Below are 12,722 nucleotides of genomic sequence, written 5' to 3'. Positions count from 1 at the left end.
GAGAGAGAGTAGGCAGACTGGAAGTTTAGTCAAACATATTCATTCCTTTGTTGTTGGCCACAATACCTTGGCCTGCCTTTTAACAGACCCACAGACGAGAAGCACCAGGCCCCTGCAGCCGTGCTGGGGGACCAGCCTGGCCCTGCTCTATATAACCATCAGCGGCCCCATGTGATAGAAGTCTCCCACACAGCCAGCAGGCTCAGTGAGAGCCTGGCCTTTCTCTTTTAGTACCTTTCCCTCACACAGTGACATCATGTTGTAAACTAGATGATTTTCAATATTAAATAATTCCACTGACATGAAGTCGTGGATCCAAACTTTTTTTCATTTTCTTGTGTTACTTTAGTCTCTTTAGACCAAAATGAGTATTCTTAGTCTCAGAGTTATGTACGTACTGGACTGTAGGAGACCGGCCCGTAACGTAGAGGACATTTAATGCTGGTCTAGCCTCTACCTACCATCCACCAATAACACTGTCTGCATCCGACATTCCAGACAGCTTCAAACATGGCCAAACCTCCCTTGAGGGTAAAACTGTCCTGGGTTGAGAATCAGGGACTTGGATTGACACAGCCGCCTCATTTGAGGACTAGGTTTAAGCAGCTGTGACAAAGGTCAGACCTCTTCAGACAGGGGCCTTTTATCAGGTGTGCTTTGGTTTTGTATATGTCGATTTGTTCAGGAGTTCCAGATGTGGTTGGACAAGGGCCTGTGGGAATTGATGTACAAACTAGTGCCTCTCAGGCTAGTGGGTCCTGGTGGGCTATCTGCCTGGGTAGTTTTCCTAATAAGTAGGGAGCTGAGTTACAACAGTCTCTTGAAGGTACTCAGGGCCCTAGATCTAGCAGGAGGCTCAGACTGGTGGCAAGACGTCCCTTCTACAGAGTTATGTTCCCCTGTGGCCTTCAGGGCTCTGAGTCACCCAACCATGAGCGTTCATCAGAGCCAACTCACCTCTGTGGATGTGTGCCAGAGACAGTAAGGTGATATGGTGCATGCAGGAGTTCCAGGCACTGAAGAAATCCCCTTTCTTGGTTACCACCTAGTAAGGAAGGGGAGAAAATATCCATGAGGAATATTTGGAGAAAAGTGAACTTAAAAATTTCCTTTTTATTTTGTTTTCTTGGTTTTTTTTGGGGGGCAGTGTGGGTGTTTGAGAGAGAGGGAGGTGCTGGGGCTTCTGGCATACAAGCCAAGCACTCTACCGTGGACTGAATGACACTACCCAATAGCACCCTCCCTAATTTCATATCCTGAGACAGAACCTCACTGAGTCATCTGGTGGGCTTAAACTGGTGATCCTCCTGCCCCAGCCTCCCAAGTACCCAGGCTTAGATTCTTTACCAACCAACCCAGCAAATGTCCAAAGGGTCCATACAACATACACGTGGGCATTGCGCATGACTGGTGAGAGCAACTTGTGAGCAGAATGAATGTCCTGGTGGTGTCCAGGAAGTCCGGTCTGTGTGTGTGTGTGTGTGTATGAGTGTTTATGTATGTGTATGTATGTGTGCATGAATGTGTGCATGAATGTGTGCATGTATGCATGTGTGTGTATGTGTGCGTGTGTGTGCATGTGTATATATGAGTGTTTATGTATGTGTGTATGTGCATATGTGTGCATAAGTGTGTGTGTGTGTGTGTGTGTGTGTGTGTGTGTTAAGTCCTCACACATCAGGTACGGTGTCTAGTTATACCTGATACCTAGGAGGCAACACATGTTCAAGGAGAAATTTGAGGTGGGCCTGGTGGTAAAGGCCTATAATTTCGCTTGCTCAGGAAGCATATATACAATGAACTAAGTCCATTTAGCAAGTAATAGTAGTAGGTTCAGCCATGGGTGATAAGCTGATTGTTGAGGTGCAGTACTCAGTGTCCTTGCTTCCACTGCCATCGGGTGCTTCCTTTTGTGTTCAGTGTCTGATGACATGAGAAATGAACAGAGTCACGGAGACAGGAGCCACAGCCTGTCCGTGTGCATTGCTTCACTGGCACCCACTAAGCAGCAGGTCTCCTGGGCATGGAGCCCGAGGCACCTCTTATCTAACCAGAGACTTCAGTTAAATTTGGCGCTGCTGACCTTTACTTTGTTCCTCCTCCTCTTTCTTTGTTTCGAAGACTGAATGATTTGATATCAAACTTTTAGTGACTGTGTGTGTGTTCTCAAGGAACTAAGACTCAAACAGAAAGTTACACTTGATGTATCAACTTCCCATTTGTGTCACCCCCAAGCTGACAGGCCTCTCAGTTGGAAAGTAACCAACTTTGTGGTGGCTTCGCCTCTTCAGGGCCTGAAGCTCTCTCTGTCAGATACCTCCTCTAATGGTGCTTTGTGCGCTAGCGGAAAAACAGATCTGCAGAGAGCCTCTGCCATGTATAATTCAATATGAGGACCCGGGGCAGTGGGCACAGTCAGGAGGGCCATGTCACGTGACCCTCCAGCTCCACCTCTAACCGGGCATCATGACAGTCAGGGAATGGACAGACAGTGTTGGCACGGATGCTTCCTGAATCCGTATCTCCCTGGACAGGTGTCACTGTTCAAACTGACAAGGCGGGGCAGAGACTGGTGACTCTTGACCCCGTGGTGGGACATTCACGGAAACTCTGACAGTTGCTGCAAGTTCCCGAAGATAGTCTGGAAACAGCGCTCACCTATCGTCTTACAGAATAATGCCAGGGCTCCGCTCTCCTGAAGAGTGCATGCAAGGCGGGAAGAACAAGCCACCATGCAGATGGCCCAAATAGAGTGATATGGGGACAAAGCTTTTCACTGGTCTGACCAGCAGAACACCAGGGACTGCTAAGTGACTGGAAAGGCCCTGGAGACATCTTTGCCTCCTCAAAGAGCATGAGAAAAAGGGGAAAGAGGAGGATCCAAGGAGCAGCGGGTTCTCCAAGCCCCCCCCCCCCCATGCTCGCATCAGCTCTGAGAATGTCACTGCCCACAGGTGTAACAGCTTGTCTGCAATGCCGGCAGTGTTGAAGAGTCTTTACTACACTAGCACTGGTACAATACAAAAGAAATCAACCCTCCTCCTAAGCACCTTTGTGGGAGGTTTAAGACTTTTAAAGGGACAGTTGCCCTTTTTCTGCGGCCGTAAATAGCTACTGGAAACCTGAGTTTAAACTAGGCGCACCCAGGCAACAGGCATTGTTTTAAGCATTTAATTTTATTTGCTCACTTATTTAATCTTCAGAAGCCTTCGACATTTGCTGATATTTTCATGTCACAGGCTGAAATCGTGACTCAGAGAGGCTGAATGATTTGCCTAACATTGCAGAGTGGAGTTGGAACTGGACAAACAGACTCCAAAATTCCTGCTCTGCCTCCTAATGGAGCAAGGGAAAGTATCTGAAGCCCTACCCCTCCCACTTGTAGGGCTCATGTTACCACAGGTGACCACACCTGTAAACAGCAGGCCATTCTTCAAGTGTCTAATGAAAAGACACACGCAGAGCACAGTCAACTTACAGAGCAACAACAGACTGGGAGAAAGGCCTTCCTGGCACTAGATGAGTGTACCCATTCCCCTTTCGTTTCTAGAATGGATCTCAGCAGCACTATAGCCAGCTAGAAACCATTCCTTATAGATGATCCATAATAAAAAATACCCTCCGCTAACATCATATTTAATGGTGAAAGAATAAATGTTTTTTTTTTTCCTTCTGGAAAGGATGGCATTCTTCTTCACATGGAGCTAGACAGGGTAATAAGGCAAGAAAAAGAAATAAAAGCAATAAGTCTTATATTAAAAAAATACATGTTCATCTATAAAGAAATGCCAAGGAATATATAATAAAGGTCTTAGACCTTATAAGTGAATCAAGTGAGTCACAAGGTTCAAGAGCAATACTTTAAAAAAAATCCCATTATGGGGTCAGAGAGATAGCTCAGTTGTTAAGAGGATTTGCTCCTCTCTCAGGGGATCCAAATTCAGATCTTTGTACCCATAGGGGGACGCTCACAACAGCCTGTAACTCCAGCTCCAGGAGATCCATCACCCTCTTCTGGCCTCCACAGGTACTACATGCATGTGGTATACACACAGGCACATATACATAAATGAAAATAAAATAAATCTTTTAAAAATATCATGGCAACATCAGAAACATTAAGAACTTATAAAACATGTAAAATTTATACACAAACCCCAAAAGATATAGCACAGAGAAATTTACAAAGTTCCCTAAATGAAAGGCGGAGCTACTGTGTTCACAGGTGGGAAACCCTTGTTTCGCTGCGTGGTCACTTCTTCCATGCCCATCAAAATTCCAGCAGACTTTTGGCTTTGGCAGAAATTTGTGAGATGGCTACAAAGGCTACCCGGACAACAGAAAACCTAGAATAGCCAAAGGCAGTTTTGAGAAAGAAACACCTTGGAAGAGTCACGTGATCTGATTGAAAGACTTTGATAAAGCTACGGTAAACATAGCGGTGTGTAATTGGGATAAGGCTAGAGGTACAGAGGAACGGGACAAGGCAGGGAGTCCAGAAATACAGCCACACACCTACGGTAGAAGACGGGAAAGAAACAAATTCTACCAGGATAAGTGCACACCCACATACAAACCCAAACAAACCTCAACCCTTACTTCACACTCTGTGCCAAAGCGAGGGGTCGGCCTGAATGTTAGAGCTAAACTCATAAGGATTTAGCAACCACTGGAGGAAAACCTTAGCCACATTGTGTTAGACAAAAAGCCCAGGAGCGATGATATGAAAAGCTTTAATAAGTTCTTTCCTCTTGCAGCACACTGCTCTTTTAAGGTCAGGTAATGGATCAGCAGAAATGTTTGCAAAGTGCATGTATGATGGGCTTTTACAAAGCTACCTAAGCACAGGCATAAACACAAGGACAGCAACAGAAATGCGTGGGAAAGGAAGCACAGGCATAAAACACACCGTGAAAAAGGAAAACCCACTTAAACACATGGCAAAACCTGTGAGCAGACTCTTCACCCATCTGTATCTGACATGGAAAATAAACACACAAAGATGGTTTGAGAAATGCAAATCAAGACCACAGTGGGATGCCACTTCACACCCACTATGGCACCGATGAGTAAGACTGGCAATCTGAGGGTGAGCCAGGATGCCTGGCAGCCGGCAATCATTGCTGGTGGGCACAAGATGCCGTGGCCACTTTGGAAACAGTCTGGTAGTTCCTTAAGAAATTCAGCACATAGCCACCAGGGAAGCCAGTGGTTCCACTCTGAGGTGTTTATACAGATGAATCAAAGAGCTGTCTATGTAAAGAGTTGTAAGAAAATGTCCATTAAAGTTTTATTCATAATCACCAAACAGGTATCAATCCATATGTCCAGCAATCCGTTACTGAGCAAACAGACTGTATAGACCCTTCTAAAGAAATACTACTCTGTAGCAAAAAGGAACAACCACACACACAGAGCCACAGCTGCATGATCTCAGAAGCACTTTGCAAAGTGGCAGAAGCCAGAATCAAAAGGCTTATTATTGTGTGTGCAATAAATTATGCAAAGTGAAGAAGCAAGCAATGGTTCCATGAATCAATAGCAGAGAAAAGATCAGAATTTTCCAGGACCTGTTTGGGAGGAGAGATTGACAGATGACAGAGTGGCTTGAAGGGGCCCTCTAGGGTGATGGGCATATTCTGCATCTAGTTTTGGTGACTCTGGGGTGATGGGCATATTCTGCATCTAGTTTTGGTGACTCTGGGGTGATGGGCATATTCTGCATCTAGTTTTGGTGAGAGCTATTTGAGCACAAGCATTTGTTCAAACCCAGTGACCAAATACCTGAGATTAGTAAATTTAAAAAATATGCACTATATTATTCCATATATGTGTGTATGTGCATATGCACATTTGTATATAGAAGACGATTTTCTACAAAGTACTTCTGTCACTAGGGTTGGACACACAGCGTCCAAGGCCAGCCACCACTTCCCTGTTAAAAAGACCCCACCCAGGTAGGTGCCTGCTTTCTTCTCTGTCCTCTCCCGGTCTGCAACCCCAGCTACCGCACAGCTGAGAGGATGGTGAAACACTGGGCTACAGAGCTTGGCTGGCTTCTGGAGGCTCCTGGACCAAATGACCACAGTCTCTGGGGCCCGAGACAACAGAGGCAGATGTTCTCCCCACTCTAGAGGTCTGGTCCCAAGCCAAGGTGTCAGCAGACCCAACCCTGTCCAAGCATGCTGCCTTGCCATGCTCAACCTCAGGCGGTGGCCGGCTCTCTGGTCTTCCTTGGCCTGCCACTGTATGGCTCTAATCTTGGTGGCCATTGCTACAAGCCTCCTTCCATGCATCTGGTCTGTGCTTCTCCCCTTTTCTGAGGGCATCAGGCATATTGGAGTAAGGCCACTGCTCTCCAGGATGACTTCCTCAGTTATAACTTGGTTATAGCTACACAGACCCCTTTTCCAATTAAGTTGGCATTCATGGGTACTGAGGATAAGGACTTGAACATACCCTTCTGCTGGAAACAATTTAACTCACATCATGGGAGCAGAGAGGAAGGATGGTAAGAACCACAGAGCCACAGCAAGAGCACTGTTGGGCTTTGGCCATGGAACCACAGTGGGGCTCTGGCTGCCTGCCTTTGTTTTCCTATTGTGAGAGAACAAGACCACATTTAGATAAACCACTGCGGGCCAGCATTGTGGCTGATAGTCTCCCTCTTCTGAGCATTATAGGGGCATCCTGGTCCCAGTCAGTGGGAGCGTGAGCTCTTCAACTCTAGCACTTTGCCAGGCCCAAGGGAACAATGGATTGGATGAGCGGATGCCTAGTTCCTGTTTGCCAAGTTCTCCTGATCCGAACATTCCCTTTTCCCATCTCAACTCTGGTTTTTCCTCCACATCTCCAAAAGTTGCAAGGTACTCTTTGCCTTTCTTCTTCCCAACAACCCATTTTAAGGTTCCTACGGCAGCTTCCCCAGGACTTCTCCTAGCCCTTGTGCCCCGTGCCCACCAAATTCTTCAGCTAGGCAGGTAATCTAGTTCCTCTTGTCAGTTCCACACCTCTGTTCCTGACTGGGTCCCCAGCTCAATCACTTGCTCACGGTCTGGAGGGGTCTCTTTTTGTAAAGTGTCTAGCTTCTTGGGCTTACAGCTAATGACTCTCAGCTTCCAAAGTTCTCCAGCAGACAAAACTCCACTGTGCATGGAAGCCAATGCAATACATCCTCCCTTTTAATTATATATACAGTTTATTGGTTCTGTTCCTCTGGAGAACCCTACTGGGGTTTTCGGGGGGCATAGTCACTTGTGGAGGGAGTTGGTCCTCTCCTTCCACTATGTGCGTTTCTAGGACTCGAACTCAGATCTTCAAGCTAGGCAGCAAGTTCCCTTGCCCCCTGAGCTGTCACGCTGCCCTTAGGAGAGCCCTTTTACACAGACTAACTATCTCCCCAAAATGGCTCCTGGCTCCAAGAGGAGCTATGGTTCCTGGTTGGGTTCTCAATCCCTGGGTGATGCGATAGGGCAGTTTTCTTCCCAGGGCACTCTTCTGTGCTACCTTGCTCTTTCCTCCCCTGTGTGCAGACCCCTGCCTGCCCCTATCCCTGCACCAGCTCCTGTTGCACCAGAAACCTTCTCTCACAATGTGGCAGCCTTACCTAGGGGAGTGCCCTGAGGTGCAGGGCTGGAATGTGTTCCGAGAGAAACACAGAGTAGATATCATAATGGCACACAGGCGTATCTGGTTCCAAGGACTATGGCTGTCTGGCACCTTGTCCTCAGATGATCAGGGATGTGGCTTAGACCCGCGCCATTACTCATGCAGAAGTCTGTTGCTCTGCCCACAGCATCAAAGGCACCATCTTGCCAGGAGTGCCTGGGAGAGTGTGCACTCCATAGGCGTGGACTCAAATCTGGTATCTCATACCTATAATCTCAGATGAGGCAGCAGGAAGGGAGATTGCTACAAGTTTGAGGACAGCCTTGGCCACACAATGAGTTCTAGGCCATCCTGACTACAGAGTGAAACGACGAAAAAAAGGAAAAAAGGGTGAACTTAGATGCACACACACACACACACACACACATACACACATACACTCACGCATACACATACCTATGTCTGTACATACACACATACACTCATGCTTACATATACCTATGTCTGTACATACACATATGGTTTCCCTCTACCCAGATCTATGTCCAGTTCTAAGATACATGCTTCCTTCTCTTCTTCAGACATTTTTTTTTTAAAAACAGGGTCTCATGTCTCCAAGGTCAACCTCAAACCTTCTAGTATCACAAGATGGCCTTGAACTTCTGATCCTCCACCTCTAGGGAATGTCTCAGCACCTTGTAAATGCTAGACCAGCACTCTACCACCAAATGAACTTTAAATGCCCAACCCCAGATCCAGATATTTCCACATGCAAGTCTCTCTATCCGCATGTCTTCTTCCTCTGCTCCCTCCTCCTGGCTTCAAGGTTTCCACCGCCTCCTAGAAGCCTCCAGCATCTTCTCTCCCCAGATGTGGTCTTCTCGGTGTTTTCGGCATTCTCCTCTACCCTCCCACCCAGCTGGCACATCCATCCCAGGAAATCTTCAGTACTGGAGCATGAGCACTGCTCTGATTGTGTGACCGCAGCACCTAGCACAAGTCTGAGTGCCTGACCAGAACAATGGCTGGGTGGAAGAATTGGGCACTGAAGATGGGTGCTAGGATTAGAGGTAGATACACAGGTTGGAAGCAGAGAAATAGGAACAGTGGGTTCAGCAGAGACAGCCAGACTCTCCCAACACTGCTGTGACAGTCCTGCTAGGACCTTTGCAGCCCACGCTCTCCCACAAACAGTATGAACAGGTTGGTCACAAAGAGAAAACTGAGCCCATCCCCATATAACCACTTCCATCCAGCCCCAAGTGGTAGGAACACACATATCTTAGATGGGACCAGATTCAAAAGTGTTTTCCCATGGAGGCTTAACTGAAGTTGTCAGAACATGAAATCAATACAGTCTTGGCAAAGGGCTTCTACAATTGAATATATTACTTCCTAATTTCCCCTGCTTTCATGTCCAATGAAGAGTCTGCTTTTCATTTCCGAGCCATCAGGGATAGAAAATGATTATGGGTGATGCATTCTCTTTGGCCATTTGAAAGCTCAACTCCTGAAATGGACCTTGATAATTTCCAGTAACAGATTTGTAAATAAATGTTTGCTGCCTGGTCCCTTTCCTAACAGCATCCTCATTTGCAAAGTTCCTCCTTAGCTGCTCTTGTAAGAGAGAAGAGGAAGAACCCAATCACAGGGTCTTAAATACACTGTACAGGCTCTGACACATGCATCTGGAGTCTGGTCAGCTAGATTGCGTTTCAACAGCATATACTCCCCATTCAGATGAAGACTGTGTTATTGGACCTGATTGTCTTTAGTATTACTTCAAGTCCACAAAAGGCAGAACAACATACATTTAATATGGGAAAGAAATTGTGCCTGGAGATCTTGTTTCCCAAAGCTGCAGCTGTTCTGCTGGTGAGGAACCTGGGACCCAGGAGGTGAGAGCTGAGAGGAGGGCATTGGGTGGAGAAAACTGGGGGCATTAGGGATGAGTTCAGAGGAGAGGCATCTGGAATGGAAATCACTAACCCTGCTGTAATCGGGGCTCCTTAGGGGTCTTTCTTCTTTGGTCATGCCGACCTGTGTTCCCATGATGCAAGCTGGAGCCCAGTGCACCTTTGCTCTCTATCAAATGACCCTTCTCGGCTACCGTCTCAGCTGAGGCTCACACTCTGGGCTGTTGGTGACTGTGACCAACACATAGGTCACTCTTGCAGCACTGACAAGAGGAAGATCGTCACAGGACTCCTCTGTGAAGGTGACGTAGAAGTTCTTCAGTGCCCTGTACAGGATACACAAGGCGGCGGTCCACCAACCAGCACTGTCATCCTCCCTTACTGGTGTCTCTAGCTTGTGACCTGAAAAATCTGACTAGCTCGATGCTAGGGTGGCTGTGACAGTTGTTCCCTGACTCCCCAAGTCTTGTCTGGAAGGTCCAGCCTCACTTTGTGCCTGGGGTTGAGAGGAAAGTCCATTCATTGTTACTACTCACCTCCATCCTCACTGCCTCCCCCATCTGTCCTGAACTGAGAACACAGGGGCCTTCTCTCTCCTCCATCTCTCTGTGTATAGAACCCAAGCCACCCTTCCTCCTAGAGGACAGGGATTATATACCTTTACAGCTGACAACACTCACAGTGCCTGGTATATGTGAGTCCCTATAACAACATTTTCAAACAAAAACATAGTTCAACTAAAAACACCTATAGGTCTTTCCTGTCCATTCGTCCTTTCTTAATTATACATCCTAAGTTTCAACTAAGCAGTTATGTTTCTTTCGCTGAACTGAGGAGCTTACTTTCTTTTCATGGTACTCAGGTCAGCCTCAATGATGACCTACTCCACCTCCCAAATTCCAGGATTACAAATGCGCCTTACAACACTGCTCTCATGTGGTGCTGGGGATCGAACCCAGGGCCTCATGCTTGTTAGGCAAGCACTTTACCTACTAAGCTAAATATCCACTCACTGGAACCAGGCACTAACTGCCCGAGTAACCAGTAAGCATAAGAAAGAGACCAGTAAGAATCTGGGCATGTTTATAAGAGCTACCAGGAAGGATTCTAAGTCAGCAAGGGGCCTCTCCCCTCCCTTGTCAGCCTCTGAAACAAGGGAGTAAAGCTGGTGTTAGCACTGTCTTCAGAGTGCGCAGACCAGATGTGTGCCCCTGGATGGGGACAGACCAAGTCTGTTCTCCAATTCCACATGTCACCCCTGTGTTTGGTCTTAAATGCTTCATCCCCGATTATGTGAGCTGCTTCAACCTGGCTGGTGGAAGCAGAAGCTCCCTGCCTGCCTGTGGTCTAACTGACATCCCTGCAGGCAGGAGGGCGGTTGCCCCACTGAGCTGGCATCAAACCACGGAGGGCATGCACTAGGATCACTTTATTGGTTCCCTTCATCTAGTTCACAACTGCAGTGACAAGAACTCTGCCAAGGACTGTGACCTCAGCAGAGCACAACGATATGCCTTTGGAGAGGGCAGCCTGAAGTGGAATGATGGGTGCACTTTTTTTTCTTAGACAGGGTTTCTCTGTCTGACTGTCCTGGAACTCCCTTTGTAGACCAGGCTGACCTTGAACTCACAGAGATCCAATTCCCTCTGCCTCCCAAGTGCTGGGGTTAAAGGCATGCGCCACCACCAACTGGCTGGCAGGTACATTGTTGCATTAACTAATTTTTCTGTCCCTATGTCAACCCTGGTCAGGGAGCTCTCCAAGGAACTACAGGTCTATCAGGACTGGCCCCACCCTTACCATCTCTCCAAAGACCTGATTCCTGAGGTCTGGCCTCAAATCAAGGCCCAAGAAGAATGTCCAGGCTCTTCGGCTCCTCTGTGTGCCATCAGGGCTGGCCTTCCACACCTCGCCTCTCGCATTCTGGTCTGTCACCGTGCTGTCTAGATTCCGTGCTGCTGGGGACCCACGGCATTTTACCATGTGACACTGAAAATTGTTTAACACAGAGCCCAGCACAGAACAGACCCTAGTGAATTCTCACTGATGTCGTTTGCCATTGATTCTTTTCCTCACTCGGTCTATAAGAGACAACAGGTTGGGCCACCTGTAGGACCTCAAAGTTTACAACTTATATAGAAAAATGGAGGGACTCTCATGTATACAGCCTAACTGCCGAGATGCCCTGTTTGTTAGACCTTTAAATCCTGTCATTGAGATACATACACCATATGCGCAGTTAGATGTGTGACGTATCACCTTTAGTTTGCAGCTCAGTGCCTTTTAAAGTGTTTGGGGGAGGCATGTGCATGTGCACATGTTCACACGATTGTATGTGGGGGTCTGGGTCAATGTCAGTACCATCTTAATTGCCCTTCACTTAAAAAAGAAGATTGATTTATTTATTATGTATACAGTGTTCTGCCTGTGAGGAAAGGGCACCAGATCTTATTATAGATGGTTGTGAGCCAGCATGTGGTTGCTGAGAATTGAACCCAGGGCCTCTGGAAGATCACCTGGTGCTCTTTACCTCTGAGCCATCTCCACCGCCCCCCCCCCTTTGTTTTGTTAAAAACAGACTCTCTTGCTTAACCCAGAGCTCCCCAATTTGGAAAGACTAGCTGGCCAGGAAGTCCCAAAGATCCTTATTTCTGCCTCCTCAGCACTGTGACTACAGCTGTGTAACACAGTGGATGCTAGGAATTGAACTCAGGTCCTCACGCTTGTACAGCAGGCATTGTAATGACTGAGTCATGTATCCAACACTGTACGTGTACATACTCATTGGAGCCATGCCAATCAAGAGACAGCATCTCCCAGGCCCTTCAGAGCCTCCCCATGCAACATCCCTCTCTCCCTTGGATGGTGACTACTGCACCACCCTCAACTAGTTTTTTCCCTCCTTGACTGCCACATAAATGGGACCAGCCAGTAAAACTCTTTCATATCACTAAGCGTGTCTGTAAAATTCACACATGCTGTTTCACATGATTCACCTCGTGAAGTCAACCACAATTTACCTCTCTAGTTTTCATATCTATAAACATTCGGGGCTGGGCGGTGGTGGTGCACGCCTGTAATCCCAGCACTTGGGAGGCAGAGACAGGCGGATCTCTGTGAGTTTGAGGCCAGCCTGGTCTACCAAGGGAGTTCCAGGACAGGCTCCAAAAGCTACAGAGAAACCCTGTCTCGAAAAAC

The 12,722-nt window shown here is 47.4% G+C and overlaps 1 protein-coding gene across 1 annotated transcript in view; it reads right to left on the bottom strand.

Annotated features, from left to right (window-relative positions):
• Acoxl (acyl-CoA oxidase like) overlaps positions 1 to 12,722 on the bottom strand; it is a 249,683-nt gene that overhangs the window by 51,965 nt on the left and 184,996 nt on the right. Inside the window, 1 exon segment of the mRNA XM_005364451.2 lies at positions 958 to 1,045. Within this exon segment, the coding sequence (XP_005364508.1) occupies positions 958 to 1,045 (88 nt within the window).

The sequence above is a fragment of the Microtus ochrogaster genome (genome assembly GCF_000317375.1).
Source record: "Microtus ochrogaster isolate Prairie Vole_2 chromosome 14 unlocalized genomic scaffold, MicOch1.0 chr14_random_1, whole genome shotgun sequence".
Lineage (NCBI taxonomy): Eukaryota > Metazoa > Chordata > Mammalia > Rodentia > Cricetidae > Microtus > Microtus ochrogaster.
The sequence above is the reverse complement of the archived record's forward strand: the minus strand, read 5'-3'. Positions and strand labels throughout refer to the sequence as shown.